Raw genomic sequence first — 23038 nt, 5'->3', positions numbered from 1 at the left:
TGTGTCTTTCATTTTACAGACTTTTTGGCCAACCCAGGATGTTCTTTGGATAATCTCTTGGCTGTGGTTACATTCCAGACATTGGTCGGCTCTTCGCTTTGATAAATCACATGAGTTAGCTTTCTTCTCTGACTCTGACAGCCATTTCTAGGCAACGACAAAACCCCAACCGAGGGACTAATATACAAAAAGGATGACGATCGTTGATGTTTTTGTTTCATCACTGGCTCCTGCAGACTGTGCCGGTAATGTTGGCTTCAACAGGCGGCGCCCACCCTTCCCTGCGGCAGCTGACACCTGACGTTAAGACATGCCCAGGGCTGCGCTGGGGCGCAGGAACACAGGTTGTGGCTGTCCGCACGCGAGGAACGAGCTTCCATAGGAGGTGTCATCTTGAGCATTCGTGAGCTCGGCTCTGTGACCTCGACGCGTCATCCGCACTGGAGACAACCCGATGCCGGATGCCGAGCTGATCCTTAGGATTTCATAAGTGCATCGCCTCCAGACTCTCCAAAGCTCAGCTCTGATCATGTTCCTAAGAGGCACCACCACGCCTGGAATGGATCGAAGTCCTGCCCCCGCCCCCCCGCCCCCCCGCCCCCGCCCCCGCCGCCGCCAGGATAAAGCAAAGGCTAAATTCCGCTGCCTAGAACTCCGCAGTGCAATCCTGCCAGGGAATCCAAGCTGGGAGTGGGCGGGACCGGGGACCGGGGACTGTAGTCCGCGCCCCGCCCCCATGACGCCACCCGCCTCGCCGCCTTGCGTCATCGCGGCGCGCCGCCGCCTGACTCTCGGCAGAGTCCGACCATGGCGGAGGTGGGCAGGGCCGCCGTGCCTGACCCTGGTTCGCTGCTCCCTGGTGGCTTCTGGGCAGCGGTGGAAGTGTGGCTGCAGAGGCCGCAGGTGGCCAACCGGCGGCTGTGTGGCGTCCGCCTGGAGGCACGGCGGAGCGCTGCCCTGCCCGGGATCGAGCAGGAGGCGTGGGCTGCAGCGGACTGTGGGTCCGAGGAGGGACTGGGACCCAGTCCGCCTTCCCTCGAGGGCGGCCCGCGCCCCAGGCCGAGCGCGAGCCCCGAGGAGCCCCAGGGCCGGCGCCCCCAAGGCGAGGACGGGTGGGAAGCAGCCGTAGCGCCTCGGCTCGCAGGGGCCCCGGGACACCCCGGCGAGGCTGAAGGCGGGGAGGGAGACTCCTCCGCCTCGGAGCTGGATTCTCTCTGGGACGATATTTCCCGAGGCCTCGCCGACGACCATCGGGAGCTGCTGGCCTTTCTCTCGGGCTCAGGGACAGGATTGCAGCCAGAGGCTCAGCGCGAGCTCGACGTGGTACTCAGAACCGTCATCCCGAAAGGGAGCCCGCTTTGCCCTCTCGCTGCGCCGAGGAAAGAAATCGTCGTGCAAGGTGAGGGTGTTTCTGATACCGGGAGGCGCCCCTACAGTCAAAAGCGGACGCGAGTTAACGTGGCAGGGATAGAGTTTAGTGACACATTTGTAATAGGAAGACGAGTGTAGATTGCGCCAAACGCTTACGATTTGTGACCAGGCGTTTTAAAGGGAGAGTGAGCGGGTCGGGGTTGATGCACGTGAGACCCACCTGGGTTCCTTACCTGGTGCACCTGGAAGTCAGCCTCCTACCCTCCCACCGAGGGGAGGAGCAGGTGGGCCCCAGCTTCTGGTGTGGGCTGGAAGAGTCCATCCTTTTCTCTTGAATTTTCTGGGGAAGGCATTTAAAGGGGCCCCGGACCATCCTAGGGATCCAGACTTGAGCTGTGAGAAACCACGGTAGCATTTGTTCAGGCATTTATGGGCCAACGTTGAGGCCAAATGAAGGGCCCAGAGAAGCCTGGCTCGAGTTTGGTCAAGAGGAGAATCTTTGTCAGAGGATGCAATTAGGATAAAAGCTTCCGTGGAACCTCAGGTCAGTGCCGAGGCACAAGAGGTACCCGCTGTGCCCGTTCCTCTGCGGCGTCCCAAGGAGGTTGTCGACCTTTCACTGTTCTTTGAGGGGCCTTGTAGAAATGTGTTCCTGTATACAGAGGATGGTCCCTGATTGGGGCAGAGTCCAGCAGGCTTGGGGGAGACGGGAAACAGCAGGCAGGAGTCTGGCCGGTGAAGGGCTGGGTGGAAAGGCCGGCCCTCTGGCTCTCGGACTGGGTCCCTACATCTCAGAGCCAGTGGGTGCCGGCCCTTCTCACGCTCGGAGCCTCTCTGCCTTCCCCTTCTGCACGGCTTCTGCCTCCTGCTGGAGAAGGTTCTTGGCTTTCGCAGCTTCTGCGTCGTGATGCAGACCACCTGTGCATTCCCTCACCTGAGGCCTGTAACCTGAACCACAGCTGCAGAGCCTTTTCTTGCCACGTTACAAGGTGGTCCCAGGTTCCGCGTGTTAGGGCGTAGACGCCTGCGGGGGCTGTGCTGTCTTCCCGAGAGCCAGGCTAAACTGCTGGTAGGGGCGCCCCCTCCCCCATTCCGTGCGCCTCTGTGGCCTGTAAGACTCCCCCTGGTGTCCCCTGCCCCGGAGGCCCTCTCCGACCCGCTGTGCCCGGGCGAGTTCAGGGGGCCTCCCAGCTCTCACCGACTACAGTCGCAGACTGGCTTCGCTGGAAAGAGGCAGAACTAAACGTTTCTCTTAGTGTGGACCCTGAGGAAGAACACGCTTATTAAGAAGGGCTCCTTCGGGCCAACTGGGCTCAAATTAAACAAACAAACCAAATCACCAGAGCCCCGCAGCCATGGATACTCAGGGGCGTCTCACCCACGCTGCACCTCCGGGAGCAGCCTGCGCTGAGCTTCCCGCCCAGCCACCTGCGCAGACCGTGTACCGGGGTCCCTGGGATCTTGTCCCATCCAGTCACAGCTGTGCTGCTCTGACCAATGAGAGTGGATATATTCTGACCAACAGGACAGTGTGCAGTGCCTTGTGGACCAATCAGACTATGGCGATCTGGAGTCCTCATTTGCATGAGGACAGACCAACCAGGTTCCAGGGGTGGGGCCTTCTGTCCATATAAGCCAGCTCCCTGCAGCGCTGAGAGCCTTTTCCCTGGAAGACTGCTGGCTGCTGTGTCTCCCTGGCTGAGTGGAAGCGCCAAGGCTGTCTCAGCGGAGAGGGGCGGACAGCGGATGCAGAGCAGAGTACTAGCTGGAGAGGAACCTGGCCCTGGCCGTGCTGCGTAAAGCTGGACCTGCTTTGCACTGAGTAGTTTCCTCCTTCCCCTCACCCCATACCGTTCCTGTGGCAGTGAGTTGGCACCAGGGAGCACGGACTGGCGTGGAGTTAGTGCCCGCCCACCGAGGGTGCCGTTTCTAAGCTGCGCCTGCCGAGGTGTGGGCCCAGGGTGTGGACGGGGGCAGGCGGTGGGGGCCTGCCTGCCCTGGGCCCCGCCATGAGCGGGCGGGGGAGGCTGGGTGCATTCCACCGCCTGATTAGTTACTGTTGGTGGTATTTTTAATGCCACTTCCGTGAAGGTGCTGAGCTAAGCTTTAACCTGTCTCACGTATGTTTTTTCCCCCCAGATGTTCTCCGTGGGACTGTAACTTTTTTACCTTTGGAAGAAGACAACAAAGGGGATTTAAAGGTTAAGATGAGCAACGTGTACCAGATTCAGCTCATCCGCAGCAAAGAAGAATGGTAAGAGCTGGGCGGATGATCGCTCCCGTGGTTCAGCCACCTCCTTAGGGAGCGGCAGGGCCCTGGGCTGCAGAGGAGCGCGGGGGGCTCCCCTCGGCCGGCAGGTTCGTGGGGACGAGCCTCCAGTTTTCACAGCGTGTGTTGTCGCAGCTGGGCCGGGCCTGCCTTGCGTGGTTGCTGCCCCGCGGGAATCGTTGGCCTCCACGCTCTGTGTGGCACTGGTTTTAGCAATGAACTCAAGTAAACTCAAGTCCGTTCATCACTGTGACTTACAACTTGGCTGGAGACTAAGCTGTTTATTTCCTGCTGAGGCCCACACGATTGTAGGTACAGTAGGTGTTTAGTACAAAACTCCCAGTTTAATAAGCTCCCTCAGTTCTGCGTGATGTTTGGGCCCGTACAGACAGTCAAAACTTAGTTTACTGCCACTTGATATTTTTTAAATGAGCAAGTCAGAGAAAGGGTGAATTCAGTGATTGCTGATGGTTTCCCGAGAGCCACGTCCGGTCTGTACGTTCTAGAACAGCCGTGGGGAACTTGTCTGTCCACCAGAACAAGCGTTGCGCCCGGCCTGTAGGAAGCGGCAGGAGCTTGGTCTGGGGTCAGGTAGACGTGGGTTTCCCCATTGGCGGTGACGTGACCCTGGGGACACAGCAGCCTCAGTGGCCCTCGGTCTCCCCACCTGAGAAACAGGCTTCATAACGACATCTGAGAGGAGGGCCCGGGCTTGGTGCTGCGAGCCGAGGCGTTCGAGGGGAAGACCCCGGGGCTGCCCCGGCACCGTGCCGTCCTGCGGCCCCCTCCGCTCCGCGTGCTCGGGCGGCGGTGAGAGTGGGCCCTGCGGTTTGCCCGTGCAGCCGCCCTGGCGGGTGCTGACCCACAGCTGCGCGGCGTCGGAGGCCACGTCTGTGCGGTTGGCCCGGCGGCAGTGGATGCGCCGTGCGTGTGGTGCGATGGAGCCGCTCTCCCTGCTCCGCGGGGCTGCTGGGGCTTGACGGCTGCCCGGCTCCCCAGCCGGGTAATCCCTGTCGTTGCCCTGCTGGGCAGCTGTTCTTTTGAGCACTGTCACGCCTTGGGGGCCGGGTAGTTCCCTCCTGAGTGGAGCCCATGTTTGGCGGCTGTTGTATGCGCTGCTGCCATGCAGCGCGGCCCCCCTCAGCCTTCGTCTCAGCGGTGTGTCTGCACCCACTGTGGACCGGGCCCCGGGGACAGTGGGGAGCAAGGCTCTAGGACCGGCGGGAGCTGAGGACTGTGAAGGGGATCGCGAGGTGCCATGGGTCCCTGTTCCCAGGTTCCCTCGTTAGCAAAGGCAGGGCTGTGCTGGCAGGGGGCAGGGAAGGCCCCTGAGGCAGGGTGAGTGAGGTGGGTGAGGGAGCAGTATTGGGGGCCCCTGGGGAAAGCAGGGGGCCCGGGAGGAGCAGGGGAGGCCTGGCGAGGTTCACCGGCCCGAACAGGGGCGCTCCCGAGGTGGAGGGGCTGCCGGGCTGAGTGTGTAGCGTCCTCGTCCTTCCCGGTGGCCGCCCAGAGTGTCTCAGTGGAGAGTCCGTGCGTCTTACGGGAGTGGGTCGTGTCCCTCTGGTGCACGTGGTGACAAAGCCTGACGGTCATCACTGTCGTCAGATGGACCGGCCACTTGCCCCGGTCCCTGGTCCTGACTGCATCTCTGTCCCTCTCCCCCAGCTGCTGGGGCTCCTGCCTGCCCCGAGGCCCCCGTGGGCGCCCGGCAGGCGCGGGCTCGCTCCCCTCCCTGCACTGCCCTGAGGCGCGGCCTCGGGACTGCGCTGCGACCCGGCCGTTGGCTCTGGGCTCCCGCCGTGGTCAGGCTGGCTGGGGACCCGGCCCGCACGCGCCGCCCGAGGGAGGGGCCGGGCCACTGCAGCGGGCAGCACGCGCGTCCCCTCGGCTCCGTGGCCGGGCCCTGGGCGTATTCTGGCCAGTAAACACTTGAACTGATGCGCTTGTGTCAGTTGCACCTGTGAGCGTGTAAGCAGCAGAAGGGTTAGGAAAGTCCACCGACACCCAGAAGGCAGTTAGCGGAGCAGGAGGTGAGGAGTGTGGTTACTCGTAGCCGGTCCTTCGGGTGGGCCCCGCTGGGCGTGTGAAGCACTTTAACACTTTGCGGGAGGAGAAGTGTGCCTTTTAAACGTTCCTCTCTACAAGGTGAAAATTCTGGGATGTATTTCAGATTTTGTTTTTGGATAAAATGTAACTGTAGCTGTTTTATTATCTTTTGGTAGATAAATGTGTAACTTAAAAATAAGAATTGTGACCAGCTCTGCTCACTCCTGTTTCTCTTATCTTTGAAGGTTCATATCTGTTTTGATTTTCTGTCCAGAAAGATGGCATTCGGACGGAATTGTCTACCCCAAGCCCGGCTGGCTGGGCCGCGAGCTGCTGGCCAGGCTGGCCCGGTGGTCCGTGGAGAGCAAGGGGAGTGGGTTTAAGAGCAGCCTGTCCCTCGTCCCCGTCCTGGAGTACAGCCGGGCCTACCAGGAGCTCAAGGAGAAGTACAAGGACATGGTCAAGGTAACTCTGGGGAGACCGCGGCCCCCACCCCTTAAAGGAGGGCGCAGGTGGAGCAGGTTTGCTCTGTGCCGCCAGCTCCCCACAGGTGCGGGCGTGGAGCCGGTGCGCCCGAGCCGCTCGTGCAGCTGCGTGTCCTGGCACCCTGGGGAGAAGGCCGCAGGCGCAAGAGATCAAAAGGGAGATACTTTACGTTAAATTGTTACTAAATCGCTGTTACTCTTTGGTATGAGGTTAAAAGTATTTTAACACATTGCGTACCGCTCACGGGTTTTCTCGTGTTTCGTGTGCCATCTGTTAAGGACCACTTACGAGTTTTCTTGTTTTTCACAAGCCATCTGTAATGGACTTTAGATGTCAACACACTGTCCACATCAAATGAAGCGATCTCATTGGTGGAAACCGTGCAGGTTAATCTACAAAAAACTATAATTGCATGAACCCACAAAGCATTGCAGTTACATAGTATTTTGGTCATTCGACCCTGGTGTATGTCTTAGAGATTTCTATGTGGTACGCAATGTATTAATATATGGAAAGTGCAAAAGTTTATACTTATAAAAAGGAAAGTTGTAACATGTCCTTTAGGTCTAAGGCACAGAAAGGAGGTAACGCACACGTGCCTCACCCCCAGCCTGAGCAAGCGAGACGGTTAACGCCGCTGGCCCTTCTCGCTGCTCTTCCCTGTTCACACCCCCTGCCCCCAGCGGCAGCCACGCGTCCTCACTGCCACATCTTGTACCAGTCACCTTTGCTGTGTGACAAAGCGCCCCAAAAGCCCAGGGCTTGGGACGAGAGCCCCCCCTTCCTGCTGAATCCCCATAGGTCCTGGGTTGGCCGACCTGGGCTCCCTCTCCCGGGCCCCAGCCAGGTAGTCCTTTACTCCCTTGTCAACTGCCTAGTGCCTTCCAAAGGGTACAGTCACGGTCGTCCAGCCTCTAAAGCTGCCCTGAGCGAGGTGGGTGCCCGAACCATCTGACCCGCCCTGACTGGGACGGACGTGTGTCCGCTCAGCGCCGGCCACTGGCTCGGCCTCTGCCGCCAGCAGCCCAGTCCGCACGGCATTTGTACTGAGAGCCCTGCCCGCACACCCGGCGGTTTACGGTTTTCGGAGCACCTGGTGCTCACCCCAGGTGGTAGTCGGGGCTTTATTCCGGCTTTATTCCTGCTTTACAGGCAGGGAGATGGGGACGGAACAGCTAAGCGACACTCAGGAGTGACAGCCAGCCACTGAAGACCGGGCGTGGGCGCACTGGCCTTGGGGCCGGCCCCTCGCTGTCCTCCCTCGTCTCGTGTCCGTCACCCTCGCCCGGGGGAGGGGCTAGGCCAGAGTAGCGGGGTGTCTTCTGTGAGGTCCAGGCACCTCGTCTCCGTGGCCCACACACGGTGTCGTGGCCTCCGAGTCTTGCCTCGGACGGACGGCGTGCCCTGGGCGGGTGCTGCGGTGCGCAGGTGGGGCGGGGTCCGTGCCTCTACGCGTCTTGTTGCAAGAGACTGTTTCTGCCTTTGGAATGAGTTTATCTGTTTTAAAACCTACTGTGTAGTAGTCCAGCCTGACCCACGCCTCAGGCCGGTACTTAAATACTGTCCTGTAGTCAGAGGTGGGAGACATCACGTGTGCTCTCGAACATTTTGTAGGTGTGGCCTGAAGTGACAGATCCTGAAAAGTTTGTGTATGAAGACGTGGCTATTGCCACCTACCTGCTGGTAAGAACGTGTCTGATCTAAGCGCGCAGGGCAGCAGCGGGCAGGTGCGCCCGTGGTGAGCGGCGCCTGTCAGACCCCTGGCTGAGAGTGTTCTGCTGAGGGGGCCAGCATCGGCTACACGCATGACGGTTTTCAGCCTCGCATGAGTGTTGAGCGAGTGCGTACTGGGCAGCCTAACCTTAGGAGCTGAAGCTGAACCAGTACTCGTAACCAGCAGTCAGCGTGGAGACCCACACGGCTTTCGAGGGCCCCGCTGCAGCTGCGGGCCCTGGCCCGGGCCGCGCCTCCCAGCCCCAGCACGCGGGTTCCGGTGGAAGGCAGGCCTCGGCCGGCTGGCGCTCCCCCGCGCTGGGACACGCCTTCCGACTAGCCCGTGTTGGTTTGTTTTTTTTAACCTCTCAGGTGTTTAGTCAAGGCATTTTCCAATTTCCTTTCAACTGTAGTTGTTAGTCTTTTTAGAAATAGCGTAATTTTGTTTCATTAACGTGTACAAAATGTGAAGAATACAGAGAAGGCATGAGGCAGCTCATCTCTAAAGCTGTTGCCCAGAGCGACCCTGTTGATGCGGCTCCTTGCTGGGAGAAGGCAGGCCCGCTGCCCCCGCAGGGTCAGGCGAGTGGGGCCGAGTCATTGGCCCCCCGCCCCCGCCCCGCTGCGCGCCGTTTGCGCTGAAGCCCGGGGCCTCAGTGGTCCCCTGTCCCCCCTCCCCCCCAGTTGGAGGGGACGCCACACTGTCTGTCTTGCTTTGTCCTGCCAGGTCCTGTGGGCGGAAGAGAGAGCCGCACGGGGAGAGACCGCCAAGCAGTCCTTCGTGGACCTGGGCTGTGGCAACGGGCTCCTGGTGCACATCCTCAGCAGTGAGGGGGTAAGGCCGGGCGCGGCCCTGCCCTGCCCCGCCCCGCCCTGCCCTGCCCTGCCCCGCCCCGCCCCGCCCTCACACAGGGCCACAGCGTGCTCTGCGGGCGGGGATCTGGATTTGGGGTCGGTCAGAACCGTGGATGGCAGGGGCTTTGCCCTTGAGGGGCCTCGGCTCAGGCTCAGTGGTCAGCAGCCGTGCCAAGCAGCCGTGCCAGCTTTTGCAGCCGCTACCTGTGCAGAGCTGCACCCGCCAGCACCCGCCAGCACCTTGGCTTTCCTGACAAGTCCAGGACGCAGGGCACGGTTACTGGGTCAGCCAGTGCAGCCAGCGGGGGGCTCAGCGGCTTCCCACTCGAGGGGACAGCTGGGATTGAAGCCCAGTGGTGACCCCGGAGCTGATTGCTTCCCCCTCGACCGTTGCCTCGGCCTTGGGGGTCAGACACATTTGTCCTCGCTGTGGAGGGCACTGTCTGTGGTGTGCGTCAGGCGGGGACCTGGAAGCATGGAGCAGGGGACAAGCGGGAAGGGGCGGGGCCAGGAAATAAATGCTGTTGCCCTGGGAGAGCCGAGTGTGGTCGCTGTGGGCTGGGTGGGATGCCCCCCGGGGACGAGGCTCCTCGGCTGCCAAGCAGGAAGGGAGGGGTCCGGCCTGCAGCCTGAGCCCGACTGAGAGTGAGGGGCCGGCCCCCTTTGCGGGCGGTTTCCTGGGGCTCCAGCCCACAGATGTCCCGTCCCCGGGCCCTGTGTCCTCTTGCTGGGAACTCGCAGCGCCGTGCATGGAGAGCAGGGTCCCACCTGGGCCTGGCGGGCGCGTGTGTCGCGTCTGTCGCAGGCGGTGACCTTTGTTCTCTGTCGTCGTTTCAGCATCCGGGCAGAGGGATCGACGTCCGGAGGAGGAGGATCTGGGACATGTACGGGCCCCAGACGCGCTTAGAGGTATGGCTCCGGCCCTCGCCCGCTTTCCTCACGGCTCCCGCCTCGTGACTGGCGGTGTAATGGGTGCGTGTCCGCGTGCTGGCCGGTCGGCCGCTCACCAGAACCGCGCAGGTTAGGCTGAGTGACCCGAGGTTTAGGGTGCGGGAGAACCGCCAGGCTCCCCGAAGCCGCCTCCATCAGGGCGGCTGCAGGGGACTGGCCTTGCCTCCCGGGGTGCGGGCGCTGCCCGGGGGCGAGGCGTCAGGTGCGGACGGGCACAGCGAGTCGGGACGGGGCTGGGGCACCGTGAGCTCCAGGCCAGCTGGTGGCCTGCGCTCAGCCCGTGACGGTGGGCTCGGCTGCCCCCAGGCCACTGCATCCCACGAGCCGCTCACATGGTGCCCCGCAGCTCTCCTGGGGCAGGTCTCTGCCGGCGGCCACAGGCGGCGCGCTCCATTGGAGGCCCCCAGGCCAGCCCAGGAGCACCGGGCGGTGGGGCCCACGCTCTCAGCTCTGGGTGCTGCAGACGCGGCCGCCCTTCCACCAGCTCCTGCTGCCCAGCTGCCGGGGGGCGGGGGGCGGGTCTCAGGACCCGTGTCCTGGGGTTTGCATGCACGGTGTGGCCGGGACGCAAGTGATGCTCCGCCAGGGGCAGGGTGCTGATGGGAGACGTGAAAAGAACATCAAGAGAACATTGGCATCTCAGTCAGCCATGGACCACGTGTGCAACTGCGGTCCCATAAAGGCCGCAACATCACAGCCCAGCTTGTTACCTGGTGCCGCGGGCCATACGGCAGCACAGCATGTGGACTTAGTACGGCAGCGAGCAGCTGTCTGCTGGTTGGTGCGCTTCCTGGGTTCCTTGGCTCCTTGGCATTGCCCTAGAGTCTGCACCCCGCCTCAGGGTTCGGGGGAGCGGAGTCTGCACCCCACCTCGGGGTTCGGGGGAGTGGCTGCACACGGCGGGCGCGTGGCATGGGGAGCGGCCGCATGCACTGCGGCGTCTCCCGGCAGCTCCGTTTTCCCTTGTGCCCGGTTCGGTCGCGGGTGGTTTGTGCGGCGACGCGCTGTGCGAGCTGGTCGTCTGGGGGTGCTGGGCTGCGCCGTCCTGGCGTGTGGAGGCGCGCTCCCACGCACAGGGTGGGGAAACTGCCTGAGGACGCGGTTCTCGGTGTATCCCCATCCTTAGGTGGTGCCTGGCTGTGTCCGACAGCAGCAGGAAGAGCCGAACGAGCCCAGAACCCTCAGCCACCCCGGCGGCTGGCCTCTGACCTCGGCCCCCGCGTGAGCCCCGCTGTGCTCTTGAGCCAGGTCTCAGACCCGCTCCCTCTGCCTGGTTTGCTTCTGGAGGTCGAGAGAGACGATGCAGAAACCAGGCTGGAGGAGCACTCGCCTCGGCCGCCCGGGGGCTCTGGACCCGCTTGGTTTGTCGTCGTGTCTCTGCCCACGGCCCAGGGCCCTGTGTCTGCCCTGTCCTCGTGGATCAGGACGCACTGAGGCACTTGCAAATCCCCAGGTCGGAAGGGTGCTTACGCCGGCTGGTGCCCGAGGGGAGGCCGCGTCCGTGACCCCGAGGTCTTACCCGGTTAACCAGGCTGGGCTCTGACTTAGGCGCGAGGTGGATGAGCTCAAAGGAGCAACGTGGTTGAGTCCAAAACTCCGGTGTTCGCAGGCCTGTCTTTGGGCAAGAGGGTCAGGCGGCGCTTGAACAGGCCCTTTATTCAGTCGCGGCCGCAGAGGAGAGCAGCCTGGCGTGGGAGCCCTTGGAGAAGGGCTGTGTTGCGAGTCCCCGGCCACCTGCCTCGGCCGTCCTTGCGGACGGGGGCCCCTCCGCGATGCGCGGCCAGGGTCTGCTCGGGGGCGGCTGCGGTCTGGTCTGGGGTGTGTGCTCGGCGCCTGGGCTTCCGTCTTGGGTCTGGCGAGCCCTGGGGCTGAGCGTGCGGGCAGGGCAAGCGCATATCCGCGCGCCCTCTGCTCCGGAAGACCGTGGCCAGGGCCCGTGGGGCGCCTCTGGGGACGGGGTGGTCCGGGCAGCCGCAGGCTAAGTGGGGACACAGCTTTGCTTCATTTTGCAAAAACCTGGTCTAACTGGAAGTACAGGAGGCTGTGGCGGAAGCACACCTGATTTTAGTAACAGCGCTGTGTGAGGATCAGTCTTCTCTCAGCGACGCTACATATGAACTAGGGCAGGGCAGCTTGCTGCACTCAAAACGCCAACTGAACCTCAGAAAGCAGGTGTGCTTTGTTGTCTCCGTGCTGTTGGCAAGGTAACCGTATGTTATGGTAATTGCTGATTATAGGTGTTTTTACTGCAGGCTCTTTAAAGAGACAAGTAGGCAAATTTAAATCTAGGATGAAGAAAAAAAAATAGGTGGGGATAAGTAGTAAATAATAGCAAAGCTTTATTCTACTTTTGAATTATGTGCTGTATTGTGCTGTGTATAGTGTGCACTTTTTCCCAAATTTGAGGGAAAAATAAAGGGGTGCATTATGCATGAGCTGTACTAATTCCCACAGATAATGTGAACTATACACGAGAATCCTAAAACGTGGGTGCACGTTGAACACAGCAGAACACAGTGTGTACGGGTTGAGCTGTGCTGTTTTCAACATTGCAATGTGCACATAAATAGAAGCTCATGTGCTCGCGAAGAAGCAGAGACGCCGTGGACTGTGGGCCCCGCCTCCCGCTGTGCCGCGCCAGGGAGAGCCTGGCACAGGAGCCTCCCCTCGGGCCACGGCCTTGAGAACGAGCGAGGGCCGTCACAAGTCTCGTCCCCGTTCCCGTCAGGAACGACATTGCCTCTCACTTCCCTGGGGATTCATTCTTCAACCTCAAAATGAGGATCTTTAGCTACGTGGTATTTTTTTTCAATTTTAAACGCGACTCACTTTTGAGACGGTTGATTTCAGTGACGAATGATGGTTGGTTCTTCAGCAGAAAGGCCAGTGTGTAAAGTTGGTAAATCCTAAAAAGCTCACCTCAAGCTTAACCTCAGAAGTAGCGGGACTGGCGAGCGAGCCTGTGCCGTGCGCTGCTGCGGGAGGCGATGGAGGCACGGCCAAGAGGCGGCCTGGCCTCGCCGTGTGCCCTGCCGCGGCCGTCGCTGACGGAGCTGCCCTCCCGGCCCCGCTCCCCCATCGCGCCTTCGCGCCTTCGTACGGTTTTGTAAAGCAGCTCGCATTCCGTTCTCACAAGGCGGTCGCTTCCTAGAGGCGCCGTTGGCTCTAGTGCGGGCCCAGGGTGGCCAGCAGGCGGGTGCCGGCCCTTCCGCGCTGCGGGGCCCGTGCCCCCTCTTCCCGGGAGCCCGGGCCACGCTCGGGTGCTCAGGGCGTCTGCGCCCTGCACTGCTTCACCCAACCTCTAGTCTCGCTTTTGTGTCTTCCTCTTAGGAAGGCGCGATCACGCCAAGTGACGAGACCCTCTTCCCCGACGTCGACTGGGTCCTCGGCAACCACTCCGACGAGCTCACCCCGTGGATCCCTGTCATCGCGGCCAGGTGAGCGGGGGCGTCAGCGGGGAGCGAGGCTGGGGACGCTCGCTGCCTCCACCTTGCCGGGCACAGCAGCAGCCATTGGCTGTGAGGCAACGGAGCCCTTGAAAGGCAGTCTGAAAGGGTGCTCTCTTGACTGTTAGGTTAAATTTAAAATCCCACCTGTCCTATAGTTTATGGTTGCTAGGAAAAACTAAGTTACGTATGCGGTTCTCATTGTATTTCTCTTGGGCAGTGCCTGTCAAACACAGGTGACTTCTGCCATATTTATATCTAAAAGAAAAGCCCGTCACTATACACATGCTTTGTAGTGGTGTTTGTTCTTAGCTTGCGGCGGGGGGTGCTCACGCCCCTGTATCAGGAGGCCTCGCTAAGGCCCCGGTGGCGCGGCTGCCCCGAACTACTTTCCTGCCAGGCCTCTGTCTCTGGGCCTCTCGTGAGCTGCCCCAGCCCCGGAGGAGGCGCGTGGGTGGAGGGCAGATCTGGTGTCCTCTGTGCCGCCCCCGCAGACCTCGGCCCCCAGCCCAGCGCAGGGAGTCCGCAGGGCTAACTAATGGGAAAAGGTTCTGCCAGAAAGTTATTAGCTACATGTTTCGCTGAAAAGAAACACTGTGCTACATCGTTTCTAGAAATTAAGTTGGGGAAGGCTGAGATTGACTTGGCACAAGAGGAGCCAGCCCCAGACCATACTTCCCGAACCACTGTGGCCAGCTGGCTGTCGGCTGAGCTTCCTGTAAGGAACCTGTTTTCTGACTCTGGTCTCTGTGCTGGTTGGTATTTTCGAAGGTCTTCCTACCGCTGCCGTTTCTTTGTCCTTCCCTGCTGCTTCTTCGACTTCGTGGGGAGGTACCGCCGGAGGCAGAGCACAAAGACTCAGTACCGAGGCTACCTGGACTTCATCCGGGAGGTGGGGGCGGCCTGCGGCTTCCGCGTGGAGGAGGACTGCCTCCGGATTCCCTCCACCAAGAGGGTGCGTCCGGCTCCCGGGGGACCGCACAGGGCGACGTGGTGGCGTTTGGGTGCACAGCCTGGGGCCGCGTCACAGAACTGTAGTGACCCCTCTGTGGGCGAGTGTGGTGTTCGGGCAGCACCTGCGCCCACGTCCCCGTCTCGGTCATCCATGGGGTTTGGGGGCCTTCTCGCCGTGTGGCCCCCTCCGCGGGGGCGTCCCAGCACTTACTCCTCCAGGCAGCTCTGCAGGAACCCCCGCCAAGCCCTGGCTCCTCTCCTTTCCAGAAGCGAGGCTGGCCCCCGCAGCCGGCCTCTGTCGGGGTTCCTGACCGGGGTCGTGCTGTCTGGGGCCTGACACGCTCCGTCCCAGCCCCCCGGGTTTGCCGATAATTGTCTGGAATTAAAGATTGTTTCTGGAGTTTGGAACCATTTTAAGCTTTCTTTTGAAAGCCTTATTATATTAACCTAGACTTCCCTGAAACGTAATTGGCTGGGGTCCCTCCCCGTGGCCCCGCCCACACAGGGCGGGCAGCCTTGTGCCTGGATGGCCTTGCCCCTGAGGGCCTCCTGCCGGGCGGCCTCCCTGTGCACGCGCGGGGGAGGGGTAGTCTGAGTTGTGCGTCCACCCAGTACCACCCGCTCGGTGGGTATCGCACACCTTCCCTTGCTCTGGAGAGGCTGGTAGGAAGGGGGCTCGTTCTCCCGTTCCCGCCCCCCGGACAGCTCCTCGGGTGGCCGTCAGGGTCCGCGTGGGGTGGGGGGTGCCCATGAGGGCTGACCTGAGCAACTGTCCAGCACAGGGCGGTGGCTGGCTCAGGGACCCAGGTGTGGGCTAGTGTGCATCTGCGCAGGTCTGAGCAACAAGCATTTCATAGGCTTTTGCTGCTGTTTACTGTTATGCCATTGGTACGGCTGTTAGTTTTTAAAGTAAGGACTTTTTTCATGACCATAGCGAAGCCTTTTGTGGAACTTGCACTCCAGAGCAGAATTCCACAGAGAACGCTGCAACGGTAGGAGGCTGACTTGGCTCTTCAAATGCAGGTTTGTCTCATTGGGAAATCCAGAACATACCCGCCTGCCGCAGAAGTTTCCATTGACGAGCAGAGGACCCAGTACATCAGCCGCCGGCGGGGCCGCCCCGGGAGCCCAGCTGGCGAGGACCCCGCTCTTGCCCCACCCCAGGCTGCTGCCGGCAGCGCTGGCCCCGGCGGTCACCCGGAGAGTTGCGGAGCCCCGGACACTGGGGCAGAGGGACGCTGGCTGCCCGGGTTTCGCCCCAGAGAGAAAGCTGAGCGTGTGCGGAACTGTGCCGCCCTCCCTCGCGAGCTCATTGACCAAGTGGTTCTGCAGGTGGCAAACCTGCTGTTGGGTGGAAAGCAGCTGAACCCGGGAGGCCCTCGCCGCGGGGGTGCGGAGAGCTGGCGACGAGGAGGTAACCGGCCAGCCCGCCCAGGGTGTTTGCTGGGTCTCCGTCCCCTGCAGGGCCAGCTTAGAGTGTGGGGTCCCTTCCAGCGAAGCGCACATCAGAGGCAGCGGTCACACACACACATTGCCCACAGGCTTGCCCCTGAGCTTCCTCGGGCTCCCCGCAGGGCGGCCGGGGCAGGGGCGCAACGCTCGGGTCCCCGGGAACCTGTGCAGGCGGTGGGCTCCCCGGGTCTGCAGTGAGTCTTCAGTCTGTAGGACGCATCCAAGCAGGTCGCAGGCCGCCGGGGTCGGAAGGGTCCCCTGTCCCCTGGAGTGTGCGATGAGATTGCCTAATTCTCCCAAGGGCCCCCAGATGCTAATCGGACGTGAGAAGAGGGAGGACGTTGTCCCCAGTTGTCCTCACGGCAGGGTGGGGGGTAGATGCTGTGTGAAATCGGTGGCATCCAAGGGTGCAGGGTCCAAGGATGTGTTCTGATTCTCTCTCTCAAAGCTGTTCCATGCGGTTCCTGGTCCCAGGCCCCTGAGAAAGGGCAGGCTCCCTCCTCCTGGTCTTCTGCCCGCAGGGACCGCAGCCAGCCGCCAGGCGGCGCTGTGGGACTGCCATCCTGGCCCAGCCAGAGCCTTGCCTCTGCGGGTTGGGGTCACGGGCAGAAATCCAGGACCCCGCCCTCCCCCTGCCTGTCAGGACTGTGCCTGGCTGGCCCTGTGGGTGGGACGGGCCCGGGAGGAGGTAGTGGCGGGTCCTTCGCGGCCCTGAGCCTGGCCGCCTTCAGCCGTGACTGTTCTCAAGTTTGTCTTCACTTCCCCCCTCCCGCCTCGTGTCCTTGTGACGTGGCAGTGCCATCGAGCATGTCCCCTTCACCAGGAATCATCCAGCCCTCCAGGGACCCCACAGAGCCCTGGCCGGTGAGGCCCTGGCCCGGGGGCTGACCCTCTGCCGCTGCAGGCAGCCCGAGGTGCCGCGGGGTGCTCTGTGGGTCTGACCAAAGGCCAGGCCAGAGTTGAAGGCATGCTGGGTGGGCGCCCAGGGTCCAGGCCTCCAGGGGCCTCTGAAAACACAGGGTGTGGCCTTTCGCCCCCCGGCGACCCTTTCCACGGCCGGGCCCTTTGGGCTGCCGGTCTGTGCCTGGGACGGAAGGCCCTCTCCTGAGCGAAGGCGGGCCCTTTCCCAGGCGTGGAGCAGAGTTGGGGGCCCTGGGGTTCATTTCTCACCCCCCGGCCCACTGCACACATCTGGGAACCGGGGCCGTCTTCCCTGAGGGGGGTCCATCGGTCCGGGGCTGGCCTGAGGCCTGCAGCGGCCCTCACACCCTGGCGAGCGCAGGCGTGGCCTCGGCCAGTCAGCCTGTGGTCGCACCTGCAGGTGGCCCTCCCCCGCGGGGTCACAGGAGGGGGGGCCGCTTCCCTAGCCTGCCCCAGGATAGGACCCTCCGTGCTTCCGAGCCCCACGTGACGGAAGAGTGAGGCTGTTCCTAGGCCTGGGGTCCCCCCTCTGCATGGCATGGCTGAGGGGGACATGGTGGGAGCTGGCAGTCCCTGCTCAGACAGCTGGGTCAGGACACGAGTGAAAGGGTCTGAAACCAAGGTGGCAGCGTGGAGCTCCGCATGCGGCCGGGCCGGGCCGGCGTCTGTTCTGCCTCCTCGCAGAACCGCTTTGAGGCAGCTCGGGCAGACCCTGAAGGCCGGCGGGCAGGCTGATTGTAGCAGCTGCCACAAGGGCAGCCGCCAGGCCTTTGGACCTGGGGGGCGGGGGCCCCCCACTGCACTGCTGGACGGGGGCCGGGCCTGCTGGGGCTCCCGGCACCGCGGCCGGGGCCCTGCCCGTGCAGCTCAGCTGTGCCCTGACGGTAGATTTGAGTGTCCGCGGTCCGTCCTGTTGGCACACTTGAGGGACTCGAGTTCCTAGAAATGGAGAAGCTGCTTGTGTCTGTGGAGCAGACGTCTAACAGCCTGTCTGTCATTGCTGGGGGAACCCCGTGTCCCACAGGGAGCCTCTCCTTGGCGGAAGTGGCCCGCATGCTGGACGGGGAGACCTTGCGCCGGCTGAAGCGGGAGTGCGGCGGCCTGCAGACGCTGCTCCGGAACAGCCACCAGGTGTTCGAAGGTGAGCGGGCTGAGCGCTTCGGTGCCTGTTTCTCAAGCAGGTGGAAGCTGTCCTGCCTCGCCTGCTGCTGCTGCTGCTGCGAGACTCACCCCTTCAGCTCCCTGAGCATGGCGAGTGGCCTGCCACGCGTCCCCTCCCCCAGAGCACCTGCTCCCTGCCCGCCCCGTGCCCTGGCCTTGCCGATGGTGGCCCTGCCGCATCTCCCCCATGAAAGCTGCCCACCCTGTACAGCTTTCCCTGTGCCCCACCGACTCGCCCCGGTGCTTCTGTTCCGTGTCTCCCAGCACTTGCCAGCCCCCACCCCGACCAGCCCATGGCCCCTGTGGGTGGGACGCGCTGCCGCGGGGCAGGAGGACAAAGACTTGGGAAGCGTGAGAGCAGGGGAGGGAGGCGCCGCCTGCCCCTTCTCACAAGGCGCTGCTGTGGGCAGGGCTTTGGCCGTGTGTGCTGTGCTGGAGGCTGCACGCCAAGGTGCCAGCCTCTCTGTCCGCATCCCCAGGATACGGCCGGGGAGACTGCACACCGCGTGGTAGGTCCTGCAGAGCATGACGGGCGCCTCGGTCGGGTTCCGTGGGGGGAAGGAGGTGACGGGCCTTCCTCGGGGTGAGGGAGCCAGCCTGGAAAGACAGAGCTGAAGTCTGCCCCGAGGGCGGTGACGCGGGCCAGGCCCAGCCCGGGCGGGCGTGCCCATGCCGGGCCCAGAGGTCGTCTCCGGCGGTGCGGGCAGCTGCCTGGGCCCCGGGCTCTGGGCCGAGGCCCCGCCCCCGCCCCCTTCGTGCTCCAGCCGAGTAGGGTGGTGGGGAAGGAGACCGCCCTGGGCAACGACCCACGGAGGCACGTGTGTCCACCCCTCAGTCTGTACACTTTCCAGGGGAGGTGAGTCCCGCTCTGGGACTGGCGAGAGGTCTGTCATCTCAGCTGTGGAGTGGGGCCTGGCCTCCGGGGAGGGAGGGAGGGAGGGAGGGAGGGAGGGAGGGAGGGGTCTGCGCCCAGCTTCGGCTCCTGTGGCCACCCGTGTTTCTCACGCGCCTGTCTGTGCGATCAGGGGCTCCTCACAGTTTTGAGGCGCACACCCCAGGGGTTGGTAGGAGTCTTGCCTTCCACACAGGGTGGAGGGGGTCCAGGCTCCCCACAGGTGGGGCGTGTTGTCCCCTCTGACACATCAGGAGGGGCCCGGCCCGGCCCGGCAGGTGCCCGTGGCCCCAGGAGGCAGAACTTCCCTTGGGGGTGACTCTCCGCGCTGTGCGCACATCTGCAGCTCCGTCCACAAGCTCTTGAGTGGGAGGGCTAGGCTCCTGCAGGGAGCCCTGTTATTTCTCCCGCGTGTCTGGTCTCCAGGCTTCTGGGGGAAATGGGATGCACGCGGCTGCTTTGGCCTCATTTCACAAGGTGGCGGTGGTGGCTCTCGGGAACACGTGGCCGAGTGCAAACTCACAGCTGCTCCTCAGAGGAGTGGGGCAAGCAGCTTGGGAGCAGCTGACGGCTCCCCGGCCCTCCCCGGCCCTCCCCGGCCCTCCCCGGCCCTCCCCGGCCCTCCCCGGCCCTCCCCGGCCCTCCCCGGCCCTCCCCGGCCCTCCCGCCCTCCCCGGCCCTCCCCTCCCCTCCCCCCCCGGCCCTCCCCTCCCCTCCCCTCCCCTCCCCGGCCCTGCAGCTGCCCAGCTCTGAGGCTGCCCAGGCCTCTCCCTCCCCCACCACTTTTGGCAGGTCTGTGACCCTCACCCTCGGTCACCTTTGGGGGCTCCCGTGTGGAGCCCCGCAGCCCACCCCTCGTCTTCCCCTGCCTCGCCTGTGCTCTCGGGTATGGAGATGGGGCGCTGAAGGCCCCGTGCCACCCGGCAGGGGGTACGGCCGTCTGCTCCAGCCAGGGCCACGCTGACGGTTCCCGCACTGGGTCTCCCACATACTCGGCCTGGCTTCCCACAAGCCGGGCCCCGGGCCCCAGGCCCCAGGCCCCAGGCCCCAGGCCGTCACCTCCTTCCTCCCCCGTCACCACTTGCTGTCTCTGCCCTTTGCTGGGGACTCAGGCCACAGCCTCCCCGCCCCGGCGAGTTCAGGACACCAGGCTAACTTCTGTCTTTCCGTCCCGGACCACAGTGGTGAGCGGCAGAGTCAGCCTCCGCGACTGGAGGGAGGAGACGCAGCAGGAGGAGCAGCCGCCATCAGCCAAGCGCAGACTGCGCTCCGAGGCCTTCAAAACCCGCCTCTGCTGGTTCTTCACGCACCACCCTGACGGCTGCGCGCGGCCCTCTGCCCGCTGCCCATTCGCCCACGGGCCCGAGGAGCTGCGGCCGCCCCCCCACACCAAGCAGCAGCAGCAGCAGCAGCAGCAGCAGGCCCTGTGAGCCGTGGGGAGCCCCCAGGAAAACCCGTCCCGGCTCCCACAGGCTTGGCTTTGGTGTGGGCAGTGCACGAGCCGTCTCCTGCTGCGCCCTCCAGCGCCGGCCTGGACGGGACCAGGGACAGAATGCCTCGCGGCCAGGAGGAGCCCGAGGGGCCGGAGTCCCTTGCACACCGCCCCCAACCCCGGGCCTGGGCCTGTTTTCCTGCAGGAGCTCCAGTGTGAGCAGCCGCGTGCGTCCGAGGGCAAGCAGATCCCACGCATCCGGGGGCGCAGGGGGCGCAGGGCACGCTGGCCCGGGCCTCGGGCTGTGCGGGGCCGGCCGAGCCGCCTCGCTCCCGTCGCCTGCGCGGTGTCCTCCCCCACAAGCGCTGTTGCTCTGCTGAGTCCGGGGCAGACGTCCTGGTGTGTGTTTACTAAAATTGTTTTCACAGTTTCACACACAAGTCACACGGATAGACACTGTTGCGCCTCTAGTTTCCCAGGGCATGTACCATGGCAGCCCCTCTGGGGTGGGTGTTTGCAGTTCACCCTTCAGTGACAGGGACCCAGCCCCGGGTCGAGCAACCCACACCCCACACCCCACACCCCACACCCCACACCCCACACCCCACACCCCACACCCCCACCCCCGCGGGCTTCTACCTCATCTCAGCAGCTCTGCCCCCCGCGTGTGGGTGGCCCCTCTGGCCGGGGCTGTGGTGCGCCTGTGGACTGCCCCCGGAGGCGGCAGGTGTGGGGCCCCTGAGCCCCCACCCCCGGGGCTCTGCACAGACGGCCCGGCAGCAGCCCCGCTCTGGCCCGGGAGCCCCCGGCCTCCGCCTTCTGCCTCCGCCGTGTCTGATGAGAAGGTAACCGGGTTTGTGTCGCTGGGCCCCTCTGTGCAGCGTGTGCCGATTCTCTCTGGCCGATTTTAGGGAGTTCTTTCCATCTTTAGAATTTGGCAGTTTTGTATAATGTGCATAAACTGATTGTTTACTTACCTTGCTCAGGGTTTGCTGAACCTTGTAAGTCCCCAAGTTACTGTTTTGATCCAATTTGGAGAAAAAAATCAGCCAAGATTCTACAAATAATTCTTTCTGCTCTATTTTCCCCTAAAACTCCAGTTACACGTATGTTAGACCTCCTGACCCTGTCCTTCTGCCCCTCTGGTCATCTGGCTGTTTTAGTGTTATTTCCTGTGGACCTCAGTTTAGGTGATTTATATCTTAAGATGTCTCTAAGTTCATTGGTCCTTCTACTGCATCTAATCTGCTATTCAGTGATTTTTTTTTTTTAAATTTTAGATATAGTTTCTAAGGTTTCTAAGTGGTTATTTTTTATTTTTAGAGAGAGAGGAAAGGAGAGAGAAAGTGGAGAGAAATATCAACATGTGGTTGCCTCTCACACCCCCCCCGCCGGGGACCTGGCCCACAACCCAGGCTCGTGCCCTGACTGGGAACTGAACCTGCGACCCTTGGGTTCGCAGGCTGGCGCTCAGTCCACTGAGCCACACCAGGCAGGGCTGCAATTGGTTATTTTTTTTATATATATATATATATATATATATATAAAAATATATATATAAATTTTTTTTAAACAATTTCTCTGTAGCGTTCTCTCTCTAGCCCTTACCCTTCTCTGCCAGGCCCCATGTTTCACTCATCTGTGAGTCTCTCTTATTGATTGCTTTTCTCTTAACTGTGAGTCACACTTTCCTGTTCCTTCATGTGACTGGATTTTGTTACTGTTGACGGCACTGTGTGTAGGGACTTCAAATTCTCTGTCTGCCTATGAAGAGAGCTGTTTCGCTTGGTGCCCGTTGAGTTAATTTAACTACCGGTGAGCCTCCGATGTGGCGGAGGCTGGGCGTTAGGCACCAATGAGGCTGAAATGTCTCCGCTTTTCCCTAATTCCAGTTCCTCATTCTGCACCCCTGCAGCCCAGGGGCAGACCTTCCTAAGGTGGACCTTTCTGGGGGCGCATGGGAAGCCAAGGGTCTCCGGCCCCCGACGTGGCAGGACGTGAGCTGCAGGCTGTCTCCCCGCGGCCTGGGCTGCAGGCGCTGCTCCGCTGCTCGCTGGCCCTGCCCCAGGCTCTTGGGCTCCGCCGGCCCCTGCGCACTTCAGGCATCAGAAGAGGAGGCCCCCCCACATCTGCACATAAACCCCCGCGATCCTCGGCTGCCGTTGTCCCAGGTCCATGTCCAGCATGGCGGCCGCTGGCCTCTAGCCACTTGGAATGGGGCTGTTGCAGCTGAGGAATGGACTTTAATTTTGTGGTTGTCATTCAAATTGAAAGAACCACGCGTGGCTGGTGGCTGACGCGTTACAGTCCTCCAGACCTTTGCCGCTCAGAGCATTGGCCTCACCTGGGCGTTGGCTAGAGATGCGGGATGTCGGGGCCCACCCAGGAGCTCCAGCCACCACCCCAGGCGGCGGACCGCAGGCTGGGCTCCACCGGGCTCTGCAGGTGGCCGGTGTGGATGCTGACCCCAGCCTTTCCCTGGGCTGCTTCCTCTCCGGAAAACCTCCCTCCTTGCTCCCTTTTCAAAACCCACACACACACAGCTCTGGGAAGCCCATCACCCGCCACCTTGGCCGAACTGTTGGTGGCCTAGGACCAGGCCCGATCACCTGACCCTGGGGGCCAGGCCAGAGCAGGAGCCTCACTTGTGGGGGAGCCTGGACCGGAGCTGGGGGGCTCGGAGGTCCTGAGTGGAAAGGCCGTGCCAGGGCTGTGTACCCGCTGGCCAGGAGCAGAGAGCGCTGCCCGGAAACAGCCTTGGTCCCGGCCTGTCCCGTCCCGTCCCGTCCCGTCCCGTGTGTGCACTGAGGGCCAGCTGATCACCAGCAGGGAGGGGTAGTTGGTGCTTTTGCAGCCTGGCTTCGTTGTCTGAGACGTGGATGCAGAGCCCTGGGGCCTCCCTTGGGGCCCTGGGGGCGCGGAGGTCTCAGCTGCGGGCTGTGTGGCCTCATCCTTGGCGCCTGGAGGAGGGCGTCTCATCACTCACTCTCCACGGGTGTGAAGGCCCTGGGCAGCAGCAGGGCTGTGTGGCTCAGGTGCGCTCCGCCAGCTGTCAGGCCCTTCCAAGGAGATCTGAGCCTCAGGGGTGG

At 62.7% G+C, this 23038-nt stretch overlaps 1 protein-coding gene across 1 annotated transcript; it reads left to right on the top strand.

Moving 5' to 3' along the window:
• The first annotated feature begins 790 nt into the window (after positions 1-790).
• On the top strand, positions 791-19947 carry TRMT44 (tRNA methyltransferase 44 homolog). Its single transcript, XM_054581827.1, has 11 exons — positions 791-1399; positions 3511-3625; positions 5932-6151; positions 7787-7855; positions 8613-8720; positions 9578-9649; positions 13022-13128; positions 13909-14092; positions 15115-15505; positions 17489-17605; positions 19700-19947. Exons 1-11 carry the CDS (start codon positions 808-810, stop codon positions 19945-19947), a joined length of 2223 nt encoding a protein of 740 aa, XP_054437802.1. The 5' UTR covers positions 791-807.
• The last annotated feature ends 3091 nt before the right edge of the window (positions 19948-23038 follow it).

This window comes from Pteronotus mesoamericanus, unplaced genomic scaffold, assembly GCF_021234165.1.
Source record: "Pteronotus mesoamericanus isolate MK-2021 breed Mesoamerican mustached bat unplaced genomic scaffold, CSHL_Meso_final contig_68, whole genome shotgun sequence".
Classification (NCBI taxonomy): domain Eukaryota; kingdom Metazoa; phylum Chordata; class Mammalia; order Chiroptera; family Mormoopidae; genus Pteronotus; species Pteronotus mesoamericanus.
The sequence above is the reverse complement of the archived record's forward strand: the minus strand, read 5'-3'. Positions and strand labels throughout refer to the sequence as shown.

What these genes read in the sequence shown, in the direction of transcription:
- TRMT44 (XM_054581827.1), top strand. Translation starts at nt 808, where the DNA reads ATGGCGGAGGTGGGCAGGGCCGCCGTGCCTGACCCTGGTTCGCTGCTC. An exon ending in GGCCCCAGACGCGCTTAGAG is followed by an intron (nt 9,650 to 13,021) that starts GTATGGCTCCGG and finishes TCTTCCTCTTAG; the next exon opens with GAAGGCGCGATCACGCCAAG. An exon ending in CAGCCACCAGGTGTTCGAAG is followed by an intron (nt 17,606 to 19,699) that starts GTGAGCGGGCTG and finishes CCCGGACCACAG; the next exon opens with TGGTGAGCGGCAGAGTCAGC.